At 42.9% G+C, this 27,206-nt stretch overlaps 1 protein-coding gene across 4 annotated transcripts in view; it reads left to right on the top strand.

Moving 5' to 3' along the window:
* Positions 1-27,206, top strand: part of Meis1 (Meis homeobox 1) — a 140,666-nt gene that overhangs the window by 65,473 nt on the left and 47,987 nt on the right. For all 4 annotated transcript variants that reach the window (XM_051165140.1, XM_051165139.1, XM_051165142.1 and 1 more), the window contains exon 8: positions 13,936-14,081. In XM_051165140.1, coding sequence (XP_051021097.1) covers positions 13,936-14,081 — 146 coding nt within the window. The remainder of the gene's footprint in view (positions 1-13,935; positions 14,082-27,206) is intronic.

The following is a 27,206-nucleotide window of genomic DNA, read 5'->3' as shown; positions in this document are numbered from 1 at the left end:
GTAAAACAATCTGACTGGACAGAGTGGCGTCTCTTCTCTCCTTGTCCATCCTGGCCGTCTTCTCTTCCCCAGCTTCTTGCCACAAGGTTCGGAGTCCTGTGCTCCTACGCTCTGGTCTCCACTTTCAGATGCCTACGGCCCTAACCTGCACACTCTACCCTGGCATCTTCCCTCATAGCTCCTGGCCACTAAGGACAGGATGAAAAGCATCAGGAAGGGCTGAGGAGCAGAGCTCCCAGGAGGGCCTGGATGGGCCAGGAAGCTAGAGCTACAGAGTCCAGAAAGGTCATCCTGGCTTCTCTGGGTCACTCAAGAAAAATGTGGTCCTCATGCCCAGAAACCTGCTTTTTAACACGTCACAGCCTCTAGAGATGATGGTTTTCGGTGAAAATATTTTAAGACTCTAACCCATTCTGTCATTCATGAGTATAACAAGTATTTTCACACAATGTGAGGTCAGTAGACACGTGAGTTAGGATTCTGTGGTGTGTGTTTCTTTGTATGAGTTCTCGGAAGCATGCAGAGGATTCACAATGCTGACATTCCCTGGGGTGCGTGCTTTTTTTGGGGTTGTTATTCTTTTTATTTTTAAAGCTTTATTTTACGTGCGTTGGTGTTTTGCCTGCATGTATATCTATATGAGAGTGTCACATCTTGGATGTTACAGACAGTTGTGAGCTGCCATGTGGGTGCTGGGATTTGAACCTGAGTCCTCCGGAAGAGGAGTCAGTGCCCTTAACCACTGAGCCATCTCTCCAGGCGGGAATTCTTTTCTTCTGTCTCTTTATCACATTATACTTTTACAAAGCGTTCAGCCTGCCATCTGGGAAGCAGGAGACCAGAGGAACAATGCTTTTAGAGTCCCTTGCACAGTGAGCATAGCTCCTCTGGCCCTGTCCTAACCTAGTGCTTCTCAGACTTAACTGAGACTTAAAGACTCTAGTGCTGAGCTCTCCCTCCCTCCCAACGATGTTGGTTTAGTTGGTCTCCAGTGCTATATAAGGAATAGGGCTTGTAAAAAACAAACAAACAAACAAACAAACACTGTCTTGTCATTCTGTGGGCAGCCAAGGTGGAAGGAACCCCTTGGCTTCTGATCTAGATTTTGGAAACTGGTTTTTAACTTAAGTTCCAAATGTATTCAGTATACCTTAGATAAAGAATTTATATCCTACCTATGAAAAGTGTGTACACACACACACACACACACCACAAATACACTCATTTCTGATAAACACTAAGTATGTGTGTGTATGTGCACATGTACCCATTGCTTGCCTGTCTAAAAGGTTCCATGTGTGTTAATATTTCCCCTTTAACAATATATTGTCAAGCCAGGGGTGGTGACACATACCTGTAATCCCAGCATGCAGGGAGAGAGAGAGAGGCAAGTGGATCTCTGTGAGTTTGAGGACAGACAAGGCTACCTAGAGAAAGCCTGTCTGGAAACAAACTAAACCAACCAACCAAACAAACAAACAAGGCCATCTGGGCATGGTGGCACACTCCTTTGATCCTGGCACTCTGGAGATGGAGGCAGTCAGATCTCTGAGTTTTAGGCCAGCCTGGTCTACAGAGCTTGTTCCAGGACAGCCAGGACTATACAGAGAAACCCTGTATCAAAAAACAAACAAACAAACAAACAAACAAACACAAACCTACCATATGTATGATATATATGAACACACTTACGTTTTGGGGAAACTGTTTCAAGCAAGGGTGTGCTTTACTGCAATTATGTCTACACGCCACTGGGACCTTACTTAGTTCTCAGTGCAACTCCCTAAGTGGCAGATTCTGAACATGATTTCATGGCTTTTTCTTCATATATGCAAGCGTGTTTTATTGAAGGTCTTTCCAGTTGGTTGTGCTGTTAGAGCCCGTATATAAATTTCAGTGGTCGCTTGTAGCAGGCCCCCATCTGCAAGTATCTAAAATACCACTAAGGAGTTTAACAGTTTTTGCAAGGATTTTTCCATGGAGTGTATTGTAAAAAAGGAAAAAATGCTGAACAGGTAAAATATAAGTAGAATCTATTTTTAAAATATTCATCATTGTTATTTGCTCTGTGTGTAGACAACTAATTTGCTGCTGTTACCCTAAGGAAGAATAACGTAAAAAAAAAAAAAAAAAGCTATATCTGATTTCTTAAAAACAAAAAAGGATTCCTCTCAAAAGAACCAATTATAGCAATTCACGTGGGTAGGAGGGAGCATTGAAAATGCACTTGATTTCTTAGTTTATGTGCCTCTGTTTGTAGTACTTTATTCCAATGATAACCCATATAAATATATTATAGTGTGACTTAATCTTGACTAAGTACAAATGTGAGCAACCTCATCAGATGGTTCTTGAATTCTAAGGCTGCAGGGGCTCCCCTGTCTTCATTTAATCCTACCAGATGCCTTTAAGGTTTTGGAATGTTTTTGTGTCTGTGTGTTTCACAAAAATTCGTAAACATTCTCATTCTGGATCTTAGCTTTTTGGTTGGTTTCTTTCCACATTTCTCACCCCATTACATTTTACACATTATTTGTGTTGACAGTGGAGAACCATGAAGTGATAGATGCTTAATTGAATGTGTTATCCATGCCAAAGAAGTAATTCCAAATTTATTTCAACATACTGGCAATCCCCAACATACAAACACCCAAATTATGACTGACCTATATATAGGCTCATATCTGGCTCACATTTTCACTGTATTATGTCACAGGATCATTCACAGTGATGACAATGTGTGTGTGTGTGTGTGTGTGTGTGTGTGTGTGTGTGTGTGTATATATATATATATATATATATTTGGCATGTTGGGAACACAACTCCCTAAGTAGGGTCAAGAGTCAAGGGGAGAGAGGAGAGATTGGGAGTATGTGTATGCGTGGTGAGTCAGAACTGATAACCAGTTTTGAAATGCACTGAGCTCTTTTGGCAGAATAGTATAGGCTGACTCTAAAATACCATCTTTTCCAACACAAGCTATAGGTTTCAAAATCTTTACTTACTTTAACTCAATTTCTGTCATTTAAGGAGACAGACTGAGTTGTGCTGATACATCTTATTTATTGGCTTTTGAAAGAAGATCTCATGTAGCTCAGGCCACTCTAGACTCCAGGGTGTAGCTGAGGATGACCTTGAACTGCTGATCCTTATCCCCCACTTTTCTTTTCTTTTTAAAGAAAAAATTAGTTTACTCTAATATTCTTGTCTACATTACTTATTTGGAAATTAGGAATTCTTTTTTCATTAATTAATTTATTTATTCACTTTACATTCCAATCATAGCCCCCTCTCTCCTCTCCTCCCAGTCCCGCTCTCCCTTCCCTCTCCCCTTTCCCCTACTCCTCAGAAAAGGGGAGCCCCCCCACCCCCACACCACCTATCAAGTTACATCAGGACTGAGTTTGTCCTCTTCCCCTGTGGCCTGGCAAGGCAGTCCCACAAGGGAAAAGTGATTGAAAAGCAGGCAACAGAGTCCACATCAGAGACCTTCCCACCTTTTACTAGTGGACCCAGATGAAGCCTGAGCTGCACTCATTGCCTACATCTATGCAGAGGACCTAGGTCCAGCCCATGCATGGTCCTTGGTTGGTGCTTCAGACTCCACAGGCCCCCATGGGCCCTGGTTAGTTGGCTCTGTAGGTCTTCTTGTGGAGCTCTTGTCACCTCTATGTCCTTCTTGTGGAGCTCTTGTCACCTCTATGTACTTCTTGTGGAGCTCTTGTCACCTCTATGTCCTTTTATTCTTTCCCTTACTTTTCCACTCCCTACCCTTTGCCCAATGTTTGGCATCTGTTTCAAACAGCTGCCGGGTGGAGCCTCTCAGAGGACAACTCTGATAGGCTCCTGTCTTCAAACGTAGCAGAGTACTGTTAATAATGCCAGGGGTTGGCTCTCTTCCATCGGGTGGGACATGGGTTGGGCCAGGCATTGGTTGGACATTCCCTCGATATCTGCTCTATCTTTATTTAGTACGGGCTAAACATACTACAATGCACAGACCCAAAGAAGATAAGTAACAAGAAGGACACAAGAGGAGGATGCTTAAATCTCACGCAGAAGGGGAAACAGAAAGGACAGAGGAAGTGGCTGAAGAGAGGGAACAAGGTAGGAGGAGCGCAGAGAGAGATGAGGGTAGAGAGCAGACCTGGGGAGAGCAGGACCAGGAGGACAGAGGGCCTGCAGAGAGGGGAGGAACTGTGGGTGGGGACATCTCTCTGACAAGTTGGAGACCTAAGTCAGAATAGGCCTCTGGGAGGATATGAGGGGAACTCTAGCTGATACTTTTAGTAGCAGGGGCCATGGAGACCAAACAGGACACCTTTTAACTGGACAAGACTCCTAGCGAGCGGAGGGAGGAGAACACCAACGCCCCTACAAAAACTTTTATCCAAAACTTAAGCCTACCTACAAGATGTACCCCCACTTTTCAAATGCTGAGATTACTGACCTGTCCCCCCACCCCAGAAACAAATATCATTTTAAAGTCCCTAACACTACGGAAACTTGAGAATGGTTTCAGTCATTCCTTTCACATCTGAGCTATACGCTTCCATGCTAGCCGTGGACAATCCACAGGGTGCAAGGGTGAGCATTTGTGCTGGTGAGAGAAGATGAAGGCAAATTCGGAACAGAGCAGGTCTAAGTGGAAGGGGAAGAGCCTCCAAGTGCTGGGGCACTTGGGATTACCAGGGAAGGGCTGCCAGATGGTAGAAGAGAGGCACAGAAGAGGAGACACTAAGGGCAGTGCTTAGGGTAGTGCTTAGCTTTTGCCAGTTTACAGAAACATGAAAGGAACTCAACTTCCTCCTTGGGCTGGCACTTGTTCACTTCCTGCAACCCTGGACTGACAGGCCACTTGGAGATGGCTTTACGTAATGCTGAGGTGTGACTTGGATCCCATTGACAGTCTTGCCTGGCATCTCTGTGGAAGTGAGGCCTAATAAATTCCTGTTAGCATGCTGTGTGTCTTGGCTGCATTCTGTCTTGAGTGGACTTAGTGCTTTCTCATCCCTTATTCCTATCTTTTTAATTTAGAAGGTTTTACAACTTCACTTCACAACTGCGTGTGTGCATGTGATGGCCAGAGGGCACCTTGTAGGAACCAGTGGGACCGTTAGCCTTGGCAGCTAGTGCATTCACCCACGGAACCATCTCCCCAAGCCTACCTTGTGGTTCCAATTCCAAGTGGCGGGCAGCAGAGTGGGTTGGTTGGCATATTGTTAATGACATTAAGTAGGAAGAGATATAGTGAAATGGAGCCTTATTTGGTGAAATTTGTTTAATATTCTGGCACACAATGGAGAAAGCCCTGACAATTCCACAGATCTACCCTGGCACGTCAGGATTCTCTGAACCCTAAGGATCCTACAAGGACATGGCTCTCTTTCCTCCACCTGTCTGACACCATTGGTTCCACTGTCCTTGTGAGTTCTATGGCTGGGTTGTGCCGCATGGGCCCTCTGGGCATGCTCTTCCTATCCTATAGTCTGCAGTGCTCCACTTTTCCCAGTCTTGTTCAAGCTTATCCTAGACTAGGTCAGATCTCCACATGTTCCTAGAGTTGGACTGCTGTCTGATTAAGTACACGAGTTCACAACGGTACACCAATCACTGTGATGTTATTGTTCATCTTTTGCGCTTTCCAATTGGGATGCTTAAGGGAAACCAAAATTCTTTCTGATGCTGTTCCCAGTACTAACTATGCCTGCCTTTGCTTTGCTTCCAAGGTTAAGATGAGCCGGGGCTTGCTCACAGTGCTGTGGCTGTGGATGTATTGCTGGCCCATTTGTACTCTGAACACAGACATGGTCCTCAGTGGCGGTGCAGTGTTCTTTTGTTCCATGCAGTGATAGTAGCAAGAGCTGTAGTGGATGATGGGTTGATAAATAGTGGGATCCCTTTGAAGTGAGAAAATGAGGATGTTTTCTGCAAGTATTGAGTCATTGTTGTCTTGTTGCTTTCTGTAGTATCATGAGTGGGCTAGTGGGTAGGGTAAAACTGAACTCGGTCCACAGTGGTCAACCATGAACACGTTCTTGTCACCATTCACCACACTTAAATTCACCTAGACAGGCAAAGCCTCATGACCAATTTCAGCACAGCCAAACTTTGGCAGCATTTAGAGCTACTTCCGAGCGCCAGTAACATGTGTATTTAGAGGAGATTGTTTACTGTTGCTTTGAGATAGGGTCTCACCATGTAACCCTTGCTGGTTTTAAGTGCATCGTCCTCCTACCTGCATTTTCAGGTGCTGTAATTAGTGTGTGCCAGTGGGGCTGGCTGTAGGGCTGACCCTCACTCTTTTTTTTTTTTTTTTTTTTCTTTTTTTGTTTTTTTTTTTGAGACAAGGTTTCTCTGTATATCCTTGGCTGCTCTGGACTTGCTTTGTAGACCAAGCTGACCTCGAACTCAGAGATCCACCTACCTCTGCCTCCCGAGTGCTGGGATTAAAGGCGTGCGCCACCACAGCCAGCTATGACCTTCACTCTTAGCTCCTCCTTTTCTTCTTGGTGTGTCTCTACCACACACTGTTTGTGAAGACTATGCTAGAATCTGGCTCTGGGATAGCAGGTACCCACAACTAACACCTTCTCTTGGCTTTCACGAGAATCATCTCAAACTTTTCAGGAAAGCTGTGGGTGGTGGAACCTCCTTTGCTTCCTGGCTACCCTTTGGCCACCTGGGAATATGTTGGACTGAGAACAATGAAGCATTAAACACCCGAGTTTGAGCAGAATTATAGAAGGGAAGACAAGAAATTAACAGAATCATAATTAAACTCAAATAGACAACGTAATCACTGGTTTTGATCACTACCTCTTTATAATACCACCTTCTAGTTGGAAAATACCTGAAGTATACTTTGTTTCTACTCAAAACATAACCTGGGCACCATGGCACAGAATTCTAATTCCAGCAGTAGGAAGGCAGAAGCAGGTGGATCTCTATAAGTTCGAGGCCAGCATGGTCTAACTAAAAAGCTACAGAAAAACTAAGACGATATCTCAAAACAAAATACAACAATGAAAGCACCAAGACTGAAGGCCTCGGGACATGCTCTTTTATATCTGCCAGAAAGTCACCTAAGATCGAACCTTTGACGTGACATCTCTACTGCAGTCCCAGGCACTGAGTCCTCAAATAACCACTTGCAGAAATATTGCTGAGGCAGGTGTATGGAATGCTTGGGGAAACAATAGTGCAATTTCTTGGAGAAGCTAAGAAAATCCAGAATCCCAGAGATTTCAGATTTATAACAGATGTTCAGAATGTGAGTCTGGAGTCTAAGCCTGGGACCAAATTGTCTGCTAAAGACAATGGATTTTCTTTTCTTTTCTTTTTTTTTTTTCTGCAGAAAAACTAGGAAATAAACAAAGTGGAGACTACACATATTTCATTAGGAAAATAAAAGGCAAGAGGAAACAAATAGTGTTTGCTTTATCTTTCAATGTTGAACTCAGGAAAACTGTACCAACTGCAAAATTCCTTAGTTAGTTAAGACATTTTAAGTGACAATTGCAGGAAGCACTGGCCTGCTTCAGGAGGGCCACAGCCAGCATTCTTGAGCGTCTGACACTGTGACTGCCCGGCTGTTTGCACAAGATGAGCGTTTGATGCTGAGAACACTAATTTCAGAGAATGCATGTCTTTTATGCATTCTGCATTATCAGATTTCATGAGTGAGGGTTTTCCAAGCGTTTCCCTCATATATGGTCTTGAAAGGAAAAGTAACAGGTGGAAATTGAAGCCTTGCTTTCTCTGCACAGTGGGGAAATATATATTTACCAGTCACCAAAACACCTTGTTCTCTTCACACTGTGATGACACTGGGCTAGAAACAGACATGGATGTTGACTTGGCCCCTGTTGTAATGAAGTCAAAAGAACATGTCAAGAAGTTGATGGTCTTAGGATAGTATGGTGCTTTGGGGGGTATAGAGATGGATGTGTGAAAAAGAAAATCAAAACAACAACAACAACAACAACAAAACCCAAACACCCAGTGTTGGGTGGGAGTGACAATGAGTAAACTAGAATCCAGGAGATGCTTCTTGTAGGAGGCAGCAGTTGAAGATGGCCTTAAAGGTCCACAAGAGGCTTGCTGCATTGCTGAGAAAAGAAAGAGAATCCCACTGCAGGGAAGGAATCAGCCCAGGGAAGCTCAAAGAGCTGAGAGCTGCCGTGTGCACAAAACACTCTGCAAGCTCGGGACCGGGCGCATGGTGGGTGCCTGAGCACATGGAGTCTGTGAAAGTCCCTCTATGCCAGGCTGAAAGTTATGACCTACATCCTAAGGGCAAAGGGGCACCATGGAAGACCTGCAAATGCCAGGTGCCTCTCCCAGATGTGTACTTTAGAAAAGTGATTCTGGCTTCTCTTGTGCATTCAAAATGAAGACAACATAGCCCATGAAGGTCTCCGAAGCATTTGGAGGGGTGTATGTAGACCTCTGCATTTATCCTCATAACACAAGACAGAAGCACTATTCTACCTGACTTTTGAGGAGATGGATACCCCAGGATCTAGACAAGTGGGTTTGGGGTGAGTTTTTATATTTCTTAACTCTTCTGGGCTTTGAGGACATTGAGAGTACTGCAAAGAAACCCATCCTTCCAAGTCAATGGGCACTTGCACCAGTGACCAGAAAGGCTGGATTCAGCATGCTGAGGGGCCTTATTTTCCCTTGTAGATTTGCTGTGGATGATACAAGAGAAAAGAAAGACCTTAGTCAGGTGTGGTGGCACATGCTTGTATTCCCAGCATGCTGGGAGGTGGAGACAGGCAGACCTCTGAGTTTGAGGCCAGTCTGGTTTACCAAGTGAGTCCAGGACAGCCAAGGCTACACAGAGAAACCTTGTCTCAAAAAAACCAAAATAATAATAATAATAATAATAATAATAATAATAATAATAATAATAATAATAATAGAGAAAAGAAAAAGAAAAGAATGAAGAACAAAAAGAAAAGAAAAAGAAAAAGACCTTACAGTCTACCGTTATGACAGATGACAATAATCCTCCTGATAGGAAGACTTATCCATCTTCCATTGGCTTTGAAATGATCATCTAGACCATTTTCAGGGCAAAATAGAATTTTCCCAAGGTTGCAAGCCACAATGACTAAAGGTATTGATTCCAGGCACATCTGAGGACAAGACACTGCTATTCCTAAACGTTGCATGAGAAACAAAGTAAAGGTCAGAAATAGGATATGACCCCAAACTGTGGAATCTCTATACAAGATTGTAAATGAAAATGTTCTCAAACCTATGATTGTCAGATAACTTCCAGCAAAACAAGAGGGTCTCAACCTCCTGCTTTCATTTGCTCTGGCAGTTGAAAGTTCACTTCCTTAATTAGGAGTTTTGCCTCCATGACACAGAGGCCCTACAATACACAACCCACTTTATTTTCACTTTAAGGCCCACTGACAGGCAGAATTTCCCATCAGTTGTGATGTAAATCTTAGGTTCTTTTTAGGGTTAAAAAAAAAAAAATGGGAACAGAGCTTGAACCTGCCTGTAGAGGAATCCCTGCTGCTGTGGTCAGTCTGACATATTGAATGGTCTGAAAACAATAAGGCGGGAGATAGCTGAGTCTAAATGCCTTGGCATGTTTCAGTTGAATGTGGTTGAAACGTGAGCTGTCTGGCAGCCTGGGAGTTGCCACTGGTCACCTGCCTCATGCCACAGGGACAGGCCCAGGTCTCACCAGAGATTATCCATGGCAGATTCAATCGTTGTGCAAATTCCTTTCTTTGTTGGTTGGCCTCTTTCACTAGACCGTGGTCTATAAAATTTTGTCAAAACAATCCTTAAATATTATTTGAAAGGGCAAATGGCCCAAGCTGAAAGGTTTGACAGTTTGACATATAGTGCATGGTGTTGATAGCTTGGAAAGGGCTAAGTGTGGCCAAGAGAGTCAGCCCAACCCCCTACCCCACCCCCATCCTCACCTCCCCCCCCATTCTTGTTAGAAGCTCCGTGTTGGTGGACTAGTATCTTTTTGTGGTGCCGAGTCCCTTTACTTCTTGTAGTCTGACAGGCAATGAGTCTGCTTCAGTGATCTTCAATCGTTTTAGATTAATTTGTGGGAGAGCAGAAAAAGTAGCTCTCGCACCTTAGAATCCAGTGTCCAAAAGCACAGAGCCAGGAACCACCAATTACTCATTGCAAGGCAGAATCCTCTAGAGTCTTCAGAGAGTGTCAGAACCTGTGCCCAGAGAACCACATAGGTGAGGGAGAGAAAGGAGTACGAGTGGCCTGCTCTGCTCACATCAGAACGTGGGAAGTTGCAGGGAGTGGGTTTCGGCATTAGAATATTGCATGCATGCAGCAGTGTGCACACAGGCAGCCTCTGCAATAGCCAAGGGCCATTTTCAGGAGCCTCTGGCCCCACAGTCACTGGCCTACTAGTTAATTGCCACACGGACTTCATGACACATGGGCAGATAATATGACATTTTCGGTTTCTGTCACTAGCAAACGCCACAACGTTGCTTGCACTAGTTGCTAAGAAGCTGTCAGAAACCATTAGCGGTTGGCTAAAGTCGCCCCGTGGCATTTCCCCATAGCATCAGCAAAACGGGCATAAATCACCCACTGGAGCCCACTGCTACCCTAATGAGGCCGTAAGCTTGTTTATGGAGTAGCATCATTTTTATGATTATTTCCACCTTTTCAGTTTGCCTTCATTTGGCGGCGGGAGAAGTCAGCACCGGCAATGAAGTCGCTGCTGACATTTTACAAATGGGCTTCAGAGCCTCTGCCTGCTGCCGGTGTGCTCGGCCGTGGTTCTCCAAGTTTGTGTAGTGATCTTAAAAATAAAAAAAAAAAAAAAAATATATATATATATATATATAAAATAAATAAATAAATAGAGGAAATAAATCCTCTGGAGACCACATTGAGGTGACTGTATCAAATTGCAGAGTGAATTGAAATGCTAAAGGTACAATTGACCATTTAGACTCTCCTCTGAGGTCGAGACGCTGTGAGATCAATTTTCAATTTTAGAAAGTGGAAGAGGTTAAACAATTTATTAAAATCTATGAAAGTGTTTGCTTTTAGAATACCCTGTTTTATTATGCTCCTCTCGGCCCTCATCTTCTCCATTTCCCTAACCGTGTTGGAAGGGAGCGAGGTTTATTGTTTTAGGCTCTCTGAACATGCACTAGTATTTACACTGGATTGAAAGCATTTGCTTCCAATGAAAATCTTGTCTTAGATTACAACCCAGCAGTGTAATTTCCCTCCCAGATGGGAGCAAAGTAGCTGTATTTGCCTAAAAACAGTAGGAAGAACAAACTGTGCATTAAGCCAGGGCTGTTTTTGGCTTGAGCTAATGATGTAACAGAACCCTTTTATTCAAGAGAGGTCACTGCCAGGGACTAACGGGGGCGATCTGGCTCCCGCCTGAAAGGCCTCTCCATTGTATCTACATAAGTCTTCACTTAAAAATTCCTGTTCTTAATGCTTCTGCTTTCATACAGCAGAAATAAACAGGAAAGGTTCTGGGGAGTGTTACACACGGAATGCAGAAAGGATCCCCCTCCTAATGGAGTATATAATTCAGGTGCCCTGAAGGCGTGCTTTCAGGGCTTCTTTTGCCGGAGGTAATGGGCAGCTAAGGCTGCTTTAAGGTCTTGATTATCTATTAATGCACAAAGCTGGAAAAAAAGTCATCTCCACTGGATTATGGTAGATATTTCCATAAATTATCAATGAATCCTCTTCTAGGCAGGCACCAGGCGTTGCTCGCTAAATTAATCTGAAGGGGTTTGAGATGGATAAAAAGGCTATTTTTATGAAGGTGGAAACCTATCGTGGGGAGGTGGGCCACACAGTGTTGTTCGGTTAGAAGCTTTTCATTTTCAATCATTTGGTGCCGGGTCATATGCTTCTTTTCCTCGGCCGCCCTCTGCATACCGGCAGTGGACTAACCATCGCAGATCTAGACGCTGTGGAGTTGTTTTCTTTTCTCATGTTCCTTTAATGAATTGTTGTTTTATGTGGTGAATTGCTTCTCTGTAGTGGAAGCTTCTTTAAATACTGGACTTTCAAAGAATTTATTAGGCAAATCCAAGAGGGATTTCTCATAAAATACCTGGTTATGCAAATAAAGCAATAAAGTGTGGCAGCGTCGACTTAGGTGTATGGGTGTCTGCTCCACAAGGGACGTGGGCATCAGCATGTCCAGCCATGTGACCTTGAAGATTAGAACTTTCCTCTTTTGTTTGGATGGGGCTGATGGCTTTGGGGTTGGGGGTCGTCATGGCCTTTTCTAGAGAGGACCCGGCCTATGAGCCTGGGAAACGTTCACAGCCTATATAGATGTTAAGTGCACGGAAAGGATAGATGCTCTATAGAGGTTTACATTGTAAGAAGCTCTGCCAAAGCTCACAGGGTAGTGTAGCTCTTCTAACAAAGTGTCAGAATCCATCTGCTGCTGACGAGATAGCATTCATCTCAGGACACATCAAGACAACTGAAAAACACCGGGGGGCCACTTTTCCTAAGTTCCAAGGGTGGCGAGGAGTGGGTTTCCTGAGAGAACAGTTGAGAACACTTGAAGACTGGCGCATAACTGTTATAGGCGATTGAACAAGCAAAATCAATCTAGAGATTCCTGTTGCCCCCAAGACCTAGAGTAGAAAGAAGAGATAGAAGAAAGTCAAGTCCTGTAAGAAGATCTGATGTGAGTTCCAATAGGTGGTCATCAGGCAAACTGTAATACCAAAGTGTCAGGCTCTTTGGATCATAGGTTCCCAATGACTTACTTAATGGGGTGAGTGTGCCCTGAGGTGTAGTTGTTACCACGTTTCTAAGCCTGGCGATTGGAGCTCCTCCCTCTGGGTCCAGATCAGTCAGTCCATTTCTAAAACCCACAGGCAGGGCAGAGGGCCTCAGGAGCTCCCTGGTGAGACGTGTCAGAGCACAGTCCACTGTTATTGGTCTGTTGATTTTGTTGCGAAGATAAAAAAAAAATATATATGTATTTCTAATTTAGATCTTGTGACTTATTTTAGTTTCTGGGATTATATGTGTAACACTTTTTCCCCCCTCATCTTGTCAAATATAGCATCATTAAAGGAATGCTGTATTATTGTTTTGTTGAGTCAAAGAACTGAAATATTTCCTAAAATAAACAATTCAAGTGTTTGTAACAAATATCAGTAGAAAAATAAGATGCTCTAGGAATGTGTTCCCAGGTGATGTCTCAGTGCGCAAAACGTGGAGAAGAAATTTTAGAAACTGCCCAGACGCTAGCCTTGCTTTTTCATTTCAATAGCAATTATTTTCCAATTAAAAACATGTCAGGGGTTTTCCCTTACTGAAGTTGATGTTCTTGCTACACGAAGAAAAATTCTCTCTCTTCTTGGAAGCATTCCATGACAAATTGCTTATGTGATGGATAGCCTGGATTTCCCCATCCTACTCCCACTCCAGCCAGTCTGAAGACAGATCACCTGTGGCAGCAGTCGCTGTAGTAAATGCATCTTCTCACCCACTGACGTCCATGACTTTATATGGACTTCAAATATGCAGGCAGAGACCCCCACTAACAGTGCCACCACACTGAACTCCCTAGCAGAGGTGTTACATGTATTGGAATAAGTACTATGGTAACAAAGCCACTCAAGAGATGGCTATTACCCTCCATTTCTTTTCCCTTCAGCATTGATCTTAGGAAGATGATTTTTTTTTTTTTTTTTTTTTTTTTTTAGGCTTGATTATTTTTCAACTGAGACGGTGTTCTTTCTCTTTGTCTTAGAATGAAATAAAAGTACCAAAGAACCTACTAATCATGTCACTGCTTTTTGTTTTGTTTTGTTTTGTTTTGTTTTTTTGATTTTGTTTGTATCCAAAGGCATTCTATTTGAATGAAGTATGTTAAGGCAGCATCAGTCAAAATTTGATTCACTATGTTTGCAGGTGATGGCTTGGACAACAGTGTAGCTTCCCCCAGCACAGGTGACGATGATGACCCTGATAAGGACAAAAAGCGTCACAAAAAGCGTGGCATCTTTCCCAAAGTAGCCACCAATATCATGAGGGCGTGGCTGTTCCAGCATCTAACAGTAAGTGGATTCTAAATGACATATGTAAACTAAATATGAACAATGAAGCAGTTTCGATAGAGAAAAAAATGATCCCTCTGCACTTCACACATCACTGTGTTCCCAGTTTTTTGAGAAAGGGTTAACGCTGATTGCCTAGACTCATATCTTAAGCCGGGAGCGTCATTTGAAGTTCACTATTAGAGTTTTGTTAATTTTCATGAGTTATAAGGGAATCCATGTGTACATGTGATTTTATGTATGTATTTTAATGATATTGCTTCTCAAAGTGACTCTGAAGTACTTAGAGCTAGTTACTACGTTTTCAAAAAAAAAAGAAAAAGAAAGAAAGTAAAGCCCACCCTGTAGATGGTAACGGAATGGGCGCTTTAGTGTACCATTATAATGAATGGTCCCCCAAACTGTAACTATATTTTGATGGAAAGATGATCACGTAATTTGCCGTACAGTGGTTTGAATGCACCCTTCCATTACAGCAGTGCAGTGAGTCAGAGCCCCCGGTGAAAGTTGTCCCTGCATTTAGAGCTGTAAAGGAAACCAGCAATACACGGGCAACTCTTCCTGTGCAGCCTCCTGGGACTTTTCAAGCAAAGCAGCAGTTTATATTGCTCGTGTGCGAGTACCGCTCTTTTCACTGCAGGAATTCTGGAGATGTGAGAAACTGGAGACTCGGGGCTTTACGCCAACAGGGGATTTGTTTGGTTTGGTGATTGTTCTGAATGAATTTCATGCTCAAAATAGTTACAATCACAATATTTTGGTGGATATTTTGTAAGTGTATGTGGATTTAATGACATTTAATAAAGAAGTCAAAATGAAAATTTATGGATAAAATAATATATATATATTTTAAAAAATCAGTAAAATTGTTGATTTTCAATATTATAGATGCAGGCTAAAATAGAGCCATATAGATGAATGGAGGTTAAAATTTTGTGACTTTGGCTTCCATGGACTTACTATTTTAAATTTGAATGGCTTTTCTTAAAGGGTTTTCCCCTAAACATGAAAGCCTGGAGCCTGGTGACTTTCACTCCTTGGCTGACTTTTCAAGTTATGCTCCTCCTGAGTGGTCCTAGAGAGAAGTTTTAAAAGGGACACACTCAGTGATACATGAGGGCAGCATTAACTCTGCTACTCTGGATAAGGGCTGGACCTCGGATAACACTCAAGGATACAAATCAATCCATAGTCTCCAGCCCTGGTGAACGGAATCACAACCAGAAGAAGTGAGCGAAAACTAAAAACAATAGTTTTCTCTTTCCCCATGGTGATTCTAAACGCGGTCTAAACCAGTGGCTCTCAGCCTCCCTGACGCTGCGGCCTTTTCAATACAGCTCCTCATGCTGTGGGGGAGCCCAGCCATAGAATTATTTTTGTTGCTACTTCATACCTGCAATTTTGCTAGTGTTAGAAATCATAATGTAAATATATGATATGCAGGAGATCTGACATGTGACCCCTGTGAAAGGGTTATTTGACACCCCCCATCCTGAAAGGTGTCATGACCCACAGGTTGAGAACCGCTGGTCTAGACAGTAAGCTCATGAGCTGGCTAGTCCTGGAAGCTACTTGTTTTAAGCACCATGATTTTGACAAGGTATTTGATTCCCTTAAAATCTGACCCTGGCTTCGTTGCTTATCGAAATTTGTTGTATGTAGGTGATGTTCTGTGATCTGCCTTGGGTAACTTTCTGACCGATGATTATCAACCATGGTTGAGCTAGAGAAGGGAGGACTGTGGTACCCAGGGCATATGATGAAAGCATCCTTTTAGAGGATAGGCCACAGCCAGTCAAAGATGCTCAATGCAAGAATGCTGAGTTCATCCCTCAGAGCAAACCAGCTCATCTGCAGTAGCAGTGAAATCAGGATGGCCCTGAACTTACAGCTCAACTGCTGCCATCCCCTATCTTAACAGGGAAAAAAGAAATAGTCTCAGCTCCTTCTCAGTCTGAAAGGAGCTTTGGGGTGACTCGATGCCGAGATGTCCCTGAATAAAAAAAAAAAAATCAAATATTGGTTCAGACAGAATCAGGAGAGATAGGAGCAAGCTATTTTACTCAAGTGCCAGTTTTCCCAGGCTGTACCCTTGTGAAGTACCTCACAGGGAGATATACTGTCTAAAAGAAATAAAAGTCAAACAGGCACCAAGATCTCTCCAATGCCATGATTTTACCTATACCACAAGGCTTGTGTGAACTGTGTGTTACTGAGACAAGTGTGATGGAAATTACCCACGGCCTGTGAGAGTTCTGGAGGCCTGGCTTGGTTGCTCTCAGTCACTGGCCTGTGTCACCGCTCTGGAAGGGAGGTCCTCCCGCCAGGCTTCTTGGGCTTTCTGCGAATGTCTGTGGAAGCTGCCTTGTTGTTTCTACCGGCAACTTCGCACCCTGACCCCAGTACCTTCTGCTCATATAGAACTATTGGTGATGATAATGATGCTCTGATGTCATCATCTGAAAGTAAAGCTAAGGGGTGTGGGGTTTTTTCACCCCTTTCCTTCCCCCGTCCAGCCCACCGCACCTTGCCCACCCTGTAATGAAAAGAACAAGACAATTTCCTTTCTTCTTTCTTTTTCTTTATCTTTCTTTCTTTTCTTTTTTTTTTTTTTTTTTTTTTTTTTTTTCTCTATCCTTCCAGAGGGATCGTCTGGGACACTTAGGCAGATTTACAGTTGGGTTCTGATTCCAATAAATTCTAGGGGAAAAAACCAGTAGATTTGAAAGAATGCCCTACTTGTTAGTACTGATCCTATGCTAACTTTGCTTCAAGTCCTAGTAGCTCTCTGGGGACACTGAATCTTCCTTTAGGAAACTGTCACAAACTGTAAATGACTGCCATAATTCTATGTGATTAATGTAATTTATCTGAAAATTCCATTCTGAAATCTTACTCCAGATAAAAGAACAGTCAAAAGTCTGAAACTACCTGATAGTAAAAAGTAACAATATAAACCATTTAGTAGTAAATTGTAAATGAATTTTTCTTAATTACCAAAAAGCATATTCTGAAACCTGGAATACCTTGTAGAAAGTAAGTTGCTAGCGTTCATTTTGTTTGTTTGTTTGTTTGTTTTTCTTCTTCTTCTTTCTTTTAAAATAAATGGACGGATCCTTTTATTGAATTTAGTCTGTTTCAAAAGTTGAAAAGGCTTTCAAGAATTTGTGTGTCAAAGGTGTGGAAAGGGCTTTGCAGCCAGCTGCAGGAGAAGGAAGCCTTCTTGGTATTCAGTTACCCACAGGTAGATTTTATCAGCTGCCCCTTTGAGGACTCGCCCAGAGAACTAAAGGCTGGTCCTCGGGTCTGCAGTCCTCACCATGGAACCTGTGCATATTCATGTATAGTGAAAACAACAAAAGCAGAAGAAAGGAGTCTGCAACTCTGGAGATTATGGAGTTAGGGGAAGTCCCTCAAAAGAAACCATTCCCTGTGAGAGGACGGGATGACTGACATGATTTAGGTGGTTAATAAGAGAGAAGCGGGAAGGGGATAGAAGCATTTATTCATGGAGATGCTTGCGTTTGCCTGAAGACAAGCCACTGCACACAATTACAAGCTCTTCCCCTTCTCCTGGGCGTTTATCTCCACAGTAGACAGCCTACTGTGAGTTCCCTTGTGTGTGTTTTCTATCCCACATGCTTTACTGTGTCGTGTTGTAAACATATGTTCAGGGTCATCCCAGAAGGAAGGAAGGAACTAAATACAGTGTTTCAGGTGAAAAGCAAGGGTGGTTTGCTGCTTCTTTTGTCTCCCTACCTGATCATATTGCATTTAAAAAAAATATAATCTAAGCCGGGCGGTGGTGGTGCACACCTTTAATCCCAGCACTCAGGAGGCAGAGGCAGGTGGATCATGTGAATTCGAGGCCAGCCTGTTCTACAAAGTGGTCCTGGACAGCCAAAGCTACACAGAGAAACCCTGTCTCGAAAAACTAAAACAAAACAAAACAAAACAAAAACAAAAAACCAAATATATATATATATAAATCTAGCTAGGAAAGTGGTTAGTGAGGGTCTCATTTAGAAGTGCAGTGATTGTGTTTTCCCACTTGGAGCCTCCGTGTATTTCAGTATTCAGAAATACTGAAAATCAGGAGGAGTGAAGATGTCTATGGTGCAGGTGCAGGCAGAGAGAGCAGTCAACGCTCAATACTTGGCTTTAACTGGGGAGCCAGTCTTCTTGATATGAGAATCCTCTTGGGTTAAGCTCTACAAATGTTGTTTCTGAGTCAAATCTATGTGTGTTTGTTTCCTTCATTTCTTTATTTTATTATTTTTTTTACTTTGTGTGTGTGTGTGTGTGTGTGTGTGTGTGTGCGCGCGCGCGCGTGTGTGTCCGTGTGAACATCCAGCCTGGAAAATATTTTCACATGTGTGTGGACAAACTCATGCCTCAATATCCTATTTATAAAACTTTCCTCTCATGTTGATACAGTCAGTATGAAGGCTTGTAGACTCTTCCAGGTTGAGAATGGTGTTTCCATAGAAACACTATTAGATGAAAAGTGCCCTGCGGGTCTGCCACTCTACACATGGACAAAATGGAATTGGACTGGGAATTGATCGCTCTTGAAGAGACAGATGTTGTCCACTGGTTCTGATCTTGGTAACAAGGTCCATCGTATGATCTCGGTGTCATAGCCTTGCTAACAGTTCTGGAAGAATTGCTCTCTAAACACTGCAATTAATTACTGCACTGGGAGAGTTCTAATTGATATCCCAATGGCTTATGCTGTTGACCAAGGTAAGAGAGGGGTCAGAAGTAGAGGTCAGTGTCCACACAGGGAGCTATTGGTGACATTGTTTTTAGCTCTTAACAGTGAAAAATCTTAGCCTGCCTTACCTGTTCTGTAAGAAGTAGGGCAGTTTTTAGGTGGCAGACAGGCAGGTCATCTGTATTTGTGAAAGCTTGCTTGAGATGTCATTCAGTGCAATGCAAAGCTCTGCAGCAAGGGGAGCTATCTAAACCAACCCCAGCCTACTTTTATTCTCATGTGCCTGGCCAAGGGAAGGAGTTAATAGTTATAGCAGTTAAATTGTGTGTGTGTGTGTGTGTGTGTGTGTGTGTGTGTGTGTGTGTGTGTGTGTGTGTGTACCTGTCTGTCTGTGTGTAGTGCTGACAGCTAAGGCCTTGCCTTGTGCTAAGCCAGCCCCTCTACTACTGAGCCATACCTGTAGCCCAGAATTTTAATTTTCTTTTTGCAACTTGCAGCAATCCTCCTGCCTCATCCTCCTAAATGCTGGGGTTACAGATATGAGCAATCATGCATTATCTGCAGATATGAAATTGCGATACTCAAGTACCAGTAGTAGGAGATGAGAGAATTTCCTTTCAGATGTCCATGGACCACAGTTTTTTAATGCATTCAGTAACGAATTCATTAACTAATTAATTAATTAGCTTTCCATCCCAATTGCAGTCCCCCACCCTGTCTCCTTCCTTGTCTCCCTCCCCCTCCCCTATTCCTCAGAAAAAGGGAGCCCCCCACACACACATACAACCCAGCCCAGCACATCAAGTTGTACAAGGACTGAGCACATCCTCTTCCCTCCAGGCCCGCCAGTGGGAAATGATCAAAAAGTAGGCAACATAGTTATGGACCACAGTTTAAACAAAACTCTTTTTAGCACAGAAAGCGTAGCTTTGTGGTCACTCCTTGCCCCCTGGGACTTACCCTTCCTCTGACCAGAGCTGGGCTATGCTGGCAGTAGTTCAGGCTCAGCCAACAAAGACCATCTGCTGTCTACTGCTGTAAGGGGCAGCGTAGCCCAACTCTGATTACATAAGAACCCCTGACCGTGTCTCATCCAAGTGGGAATCATCTGTCTCAGGAGGAACATGGGATGGATTATTTAATTATCGGAGGGATAGGAATGCTCTACTTATTCTGCGAGATGCATCATAGAAATCCTGTTCAGTTATGAAAATGGAATGGGGGGGGGGTGTAGCAGGTTCTAGGGCAACTGCTTTCTTTTTTCTTCGGTAGTTATTGAAATCCTAATGGCTGGGTGATGGATTTTCTTAGGTCAGGTAAACTGAAAAGGCTACAGCTGGAGTCCTTCACCCAGAAGAATTGGAGTTAATACTAATGATCACTGTGAATTAGAAGATCAAAGGGGAAGCATAGGCCTGGCTTCAAGTTCTTGCCCCAGAGGCCATTAGTGACCTGGCAGATCCCACTCCCAGCCTTCCCCCATCTCTTCCCTTTGCAAGTTCTTTCTTGCCCACTCCTAGCTATGCACCTTTGACCTGGGGCAATCACGGTCCATTGATGAGGAGACAGAAAAGGGAAAACAATCAAAAGTGAAAACAAAAGTCCAACTTCACACAGGTACCCAAGGACTCACAACCAGGAGGGTGGAGGGTGTTCCACGAGCGTTTCCAGCTGTGAGTGGAATGTTTATCACCAGAGACAGTTCATTGATGTCACACCAGTGGTTGGTCCCGCCTTTGTGGGACATTTTCTAGGGCCCAGCTAGCAGTAGTTCTAAAGTTTCCTTTTGCTTCCAAAGCTAAGAAGGAAAGAAATAATGTTCGGTTTCTTGGCATACACTGTTTCTTGCTGGATTCTAGGAATCAAACCATGGCCCTGCGCATGCCTGAAAGTGCTCTACCACCGAGCCGCACCCTCAACCCCTCTGATGTACTCTTAATTGGGCTAATTAGATAAAGATTTAGTTTAAATCAAAAGTGTCCACGTGAACTCGTGTTATTAGGCTGCTTGTGGCTATGCACATGACTGAACTCTAGCCATCATTCAGACTTCAAAGTCCACACCAGCAGCATGGCTGCCTTTTATCCGAATTAACGATGGCACGTTTTTCTAAGATAAAAATATCAAACACAGTCAATGAATATGCATGCAGGTGCTCCTTCTCAATTTACTTTTTAGATTAAAATCGGGATACCCTCATGGCCGTGTGTGAATCTATTTCTCCTCCCCGACCCCACCACCCCAGCCCCCCTAAACTAACTCAATTCAGTCTTTAGGAATTCTGTGTTATACAAACCTGACTCTTTACTTTCTCAGGGTCTGAGAGTCCTAGAAGCCAGCAGTGGTAGCAGAACCCATAATCCTAGACTTCAGTGCTCCAGAGGTGGGAGCAGGATGCCCGAGGGCAGTCTGGCTGATGGGAGAATATGAACCATCCTGGGCTACATAGGGAGACCCTGTCTTAAAAAAAAAAAAAAAAAACTGACCAACCAAATAGAAAAGATAGGATTCCTGGAAGGCACTTGGCACCCTAAAGAATGGAGGTTTGACTAAGAGAAATAGCCATTGGTTTTGTTTTAGAAAGGTAAAATATTTTTATGCTTTGCTTTAGGTTGGTTTGGTAGGTTGTCTGGGGAGGAGTAAAACTATATGTCATGGAATTAGAATCCTGCATTTGACATAACTGGAAACATCATCTTCATACTTCAGTCTTTCTAACTAAAGTGTGAGTGTGGCTGTGTATACATATTTATTTCTATAATATACTTGAATGTGTGTTTTTTTCTGCAGGACAAATTTTCAAAACTTTGTCATCTCTACCAGTCGTAGTGAGGTAAAGTGACCCATTTTGCCTCTTTGAGTCTCCCTAAAATAGTCATGTTAAGTTGTCAATTTTTTTTTTCCATTTCTGTTTATGTCAGCCTTTCACATCTATTGCTGTGAATAAATACCACAACCCAAAAGAAACTTGGGGAGAAGAATGTCTATTCTAACACCAGCTCTTCACAGAGGGAAGTTAGGGCAGGAAGCTAAAAGCAGGAACTGAAATGCAGGCTATGGAGGAGTGCTACATACTGGCTTGGTTGCAGGCTTATGCTTAGTTATCTTTCTAATACAGCTCAGGCCTGTCTGCATAAGGTTGGTACCTCCCACAGTGGGCTGGGCCATCCTACGTTAACTAGCAATGAAGAACATACCACAGACATATCCATAGGCCAACATGGTGGATGCAGTTCTTCAGTTGAAATTTTCTCTTCCCAGGTGCATGAAGTTGACACCCAATATTAGCTTCATATAGCCCATGCCAGCAGGCGACCAATTGCTGAAGACCATATTATAAAGACTTATTTCTTGGGTCGCAAGCCCTCTTGATCATGACCCAAGCTTACTTGAGTTACACAGAATGACTGAGAGGTTGCAAAAATTTATTTTATTGATGTTCCTGTTCAGTAATGATAATGATTGCTTAGCTTTCCACCAAAATGATTGCTAGTGACACAGGCATCTCGGAGTGCAGAGGCTTAGGCTTGGTCTCATCGATGGGTATCAAGGACATGGCAGAGCCAGAGATGCTGGCTCATGCCTATAATCTCAGTAGTCGAAGGGTTGGTCAGGAGGACAGAGAATTTCAGGCTAGCCTGCATGAGCTGCACAGCTAGGCCAACCCCCCCCCCCCCCCCCCCCCCCCCCCGCCAAAAAAAAAATCAGCTTCTGGGGAAGGATCTCAGTGGTAAGGAATTGGCTGAGCATAGATAAGGGCCTAGGTTCAATCCTCAGCTTTTCAAAAACACAAAGCCAAAAGTCAAGGCCACAGCAATGACCCTCCCTCATCCCTTAACCTCTACCCAAACCACAAAGCAGGGAAAGAGTTCCGAAGAACTCAGATTGGGACACTTGGACTCCTCTTTCTTGTAGGCGAGTGGAGAGCCCTTGGGAGCTGAAGGAGTTATCCCATGAGCTTAGCGTTGCAAAGCCCCTTCAGCACTTCCTTCCTGGAGATACAACTAAAACTCCCTCACGCAGCGATTGCTGCCCAGTGGTGGCCATGGCTTCACATGTAAAATGTATTACCTAAAGACAGACCATTAATAATGATGCACATAAATATTAACAGATAGAGAGTTTTGCTAACTATGTGAGTGTCTCATTGGCATTTTCTCTTCAGAAAGATTGAGCGAGGCTATGTATCCCAGCTTAACTCTTGTGCTGGAATCTGATGTTTGGTTCTTAGGATCTTAGTGGGTCAGCTGTTATTGTATTGTTGCCAGAGTCCCTGAACCACCCAAGACTTCCATTGTCCTAGGACAAAAATGACCCTGAGAATTTGGTGTCTTAGGAAGTTCAAGGGAAGTCTGGAGGCCAGGAAGGTCATCCATTATGTAAACATTAGTTCTAAGGGAAAAAAAAAATCACAAAAATCATTTCCAGGCCAGTTTACAAATCTTTTGGAATGATTTTTGTGTTCCAAATGTTACATGCTAAGAATATATAAAACTGACTTCACCTAAAAATTTGTCTCTTCCCTTCATGGTGTTGCTTTATTGATTATTTTGGCATTGGATGATCTTATCTTTTAAGCAGCTGAAAAAAAATTGATCAACGGTTTGAATAAAATCTAATTTGTATCTCTGTGGTGATTTGTAGTGGTACACTCTTCCATGTGCACTGGACTCTGAGACAGAGCTATGAGGTGGATGGGATGGTTTTTCTCAGGTCAGAAGCTGACCACTCACTAAGCTTGGATCAGGATCCCCTGACTTGAATTCCCATGTATTTTCACCAACTTACCTCTGAAACTCAAGCCAAATCAAACTGCACTGTTGCATTGTGGGAATTCAAAGGTGTAATCATGACAACATCCCATATCTGGCTAATTAGTGTATTTTTATGTAAGAAATTTGAGTCAGGGGATTTGGCACAAGATTTCCTCAGTGCAGTGAGATGGTTCCTGATGACTATGGGTCATGGATGGTCCTTTCTTTACTTGATTGTTTCCTACACATAACTACCCTGATGAGGAGACAAGTCTATAGCTACTGATAGTTTATAACAATATTCATAATTTATGACTGCTAGAATTTCAGGTTTTAAACACAGTATAACTGTGCATCTTTCCTTTTAGAGATACGTACATTTCTACCCATGTCTGAGGGTGGTTTTAGGGCAAAGAACCTTCCCTTATGCAAATCCTTACTAACCCTTTAACATAGAATTCAGCTCCTTGAAGGCTTTTTTTTTTTTTCCCCTGACACATGATCAGGACGCCAAAGAGCTATGCCTTTAATTTGCTTTATGGAGATAGAAGAAACTGCACACACAGCCTCGATTACTCTTGAACCTCCAATCCAACTGTCGTTTCTTAGCAGAGAAGGCTGCCAAACCCAAGAGAATTAAGCTGCTGCTTGGGGGGTATGACACCGAGGGCTGATCATTTTAAAGCTAGTAATAACCAGAATCCTAAAATTCTTATGAATAAAATGTAATTTTAGTAATGTTTCCATAAACAGTGGTAATGGTGGCATTTTAGTCAACAGTGACATTAGTCACATTGAAATTGCACCGCATTGGCTTTTAAATTACTCCACCTGTCTGTCTGAATAGAATGTTCAGTGTAAAAGCAGAGAGACAGCTGCTGTTAATGTCTGCTTCTCCCTGTGCAGATAATGCTGGCAAATCTACATGCATAAAGGACGGGTTTGTGATGGAAAACGGTACCTGACCCCGCTGGCTCCTGAGTCACAAAGCAATACCTTTAATTACCAGTGGCTGTGTTTAGTTGTTGATATAAAAATGTCAGCTTCCAGGAGCGTAACCTCAGGTTCACTCCCTCTAGTAATGGCATTGGCTGCACACTCCTGCCTTCCACCCACATCTGTCCTGTGAGGAAGGAGCATTTATCTTGATGTGTTTCAGAAACATGCGCAGCATTAACGCTTAAAAGAGAAACACCTTAGTACTGCGAGAACTTGATTGATGAACTTTGATTTTGAGAATTTTTAAAGATTAGCAGAATTTGGCTCTGTCTTTCTCTCCAGAATAGAAACACAGTGTGCTGTGTATACCTTCAAAGGACTCAGCGCCATTCATCTACTACAAACTCACTTTCTCCTGTGACCATCAGGGCCAGACATTTCACATATCAGAAAGGCTAATGAATAGGAGGGGCTGGAGAACAGCATATGTTTTTCCTAGATGTTCATGTTTCTGCTGGTGGATGTTAGAGTTTACTCTCTGGAAGAGCCCGTTTGTTCTCGGCCTTTTGGTGCATTGGAGCAGCTCCACTGAATTAACCCTGGGCCAGGCAAGCGGGTCCTCTTGTTTGAGACGCCAGCCGTATATTCGATGAGATAGTAAACGGGAGCTATGCATGTCTGGCTTATTTGCAAGCATTCTTTCTGACTTCTTTCATACAACTGGTGTTGCCGTGTTTAATTTAACAAGGAATGAGTAGTAAAGGGAAAACTGCTGCCCGAGATCCCACTGTGAGCGTGTTTTGCACTTGGCTCCCTAGTGACAAGGCAATTTGTGAAATTATGTGATGGAGTAATTAGATGAAGCCAGGGCTCCTGATTGTTGCCATGCGTGTGTAGAGAGAGTTTGTTAAGAAGAGGGAGGGGGAGTGAAAAAAAAATAGATTATTACCCTGGCAAGTTGGCTCAAAGCTTCTTCATTTATTTGTAAACAGAATATTTAGTGACCGCATAGGAAGTAGCTGTAATCACCAGCTCATAAAGAAACCACAGCAGAGTCCTTGCAGCTTTGCAGAGTGCTCATGTAAAATTTAAGCTGGGAGGCAGAATCCCTGTTAATGTAATTAGGATCTAATTTACCACCCTTTGCACACAGATGTAATAATGTCTAGATATTTATTCTATCTTTAAGCGCGTTACATATACCTCAGTGCAGCCGTTACTGAACAGAAACAGGTGTGCGCACTTTCCTAATTCATTTTTACACTGTAAACACATAGCAATTGAAGGGAAATATTTACCAAAAATGAGGGGAAGGAATGTCTGCAAATGAAGCAGTAATGGACAGTTGCCCTTTATGTACTGATAGATTTCTCAGTGGTTAAGTAAATTAAAGCAAATGCTAGAAAAATCAATAGGGCCAGCATAGTCTTGGTTTTGCCTCATAGACTTCAGGACAGAATGACAGATGTGGTATCTATGACCCATTTAAGTATTAATGCTTGAAAAATTGCTTCTGCATGCAAGGCTGTAAGCTTAGAAACATTCTGTTATATTAAATTACAGACAATAATATTTTTAAGTGTATGCGGAATTTATATGTTTCAGTTAGGTTGTTCTTATGTGTTATAGTTACACTGGAAGATTGGCTGCTCAGCTGTTGAGGTAGCTCCATAAATCAGATGTGAATATTCCTGCATGGAAATGTCTTCGAGGGGCTGTAGTCGAAAGGTGTAAATGATGTATTTTTGAGCTGATGTGTACAGCGCAGTGAATGTGCTAACTAGCCCTGCGCATGAAGACCAAATTAAACTTAAGGCGTACATATTCAGAGCCTTTGGGAAAAGACTGAAAAATGATGCACAAACCTGATGTCTGGGCTACACATGTTACCTTTTGTATCTGACCTAGCACAGGTTATGTGTTACATAGGTTGGCTGTCACAGGGTGTAGAGCAGGAGAATTAGTCTCAAGATAGGAGTCAGCTTCTGGGTATTTACAGACAGGGCTGTTGGCTACAACATGGAACTGTGCACTTTCATGTTTAGAAAATTCATTATGCCCCATGCACTGATACACACCTTTAATCCCAACACTCCAGAGGCTGAGACAGGCAGATCTCTGTGAGTTCAAGGACAGCAGGGTCTACCTAGTGAGTTCCAAGACAGCCAGGACTGCATAGTGTGAGATACTATCTTAGGAAGAAGAAAACAAACAAACAAACAACTTACCACTTTCAAGAAAATTTGTATCATGTCACAGTACTAGTTTGTTGACTGCTGGGTGTAGAAAAATATGATGAGAGACAGACTCACCAGGGACTGGATCGTCAGAGAGGGAAGGTGATTTTCACAACCGAAACTAAATGCTGTGTTGACATTGTCATCTTGGTGGCTTGCAGTGTCCTGTTTACCTTCTTGTGCAGTCCACACTTCCAGTGTTTTATGTCTCCCTTCCTCCTTTACTCAGGATGGTCAGTCAGACAAGGTCCAGACTGCCTGTGGGCATCAGACATCATAAGTAAAGATGATCCTGTATTAACGAAAACCACCAAGGTGACGCAATGGAAACAAACAGACTGAATGTATAGATTCTTAATAGAAGATACTGTTGTGACTTGATTCTACAGCATGGCATTTATAATCGCAGCATTCCCTTGGATTTGTATCATGAGGCATATGTTGAATAGGTCCAGAAACTCATGGGAGTGTCACGGAT

The sequence above is a fragment of the Acomys russatus genome, chromosome 22, assembly GCF_903995435.1.
Source record: "Acomys russatus chromosome 22, mAcoRus1.1, whole genome shotgun sequence".
NCBI lineage: Eukaryota > Metazoa > Chordata > Mammalia > Rodentia > Muridae > Acomys > Acomys russatus.
This window is presented reverse-complemented; position numbering and strand designations above follow the sequence as displayed.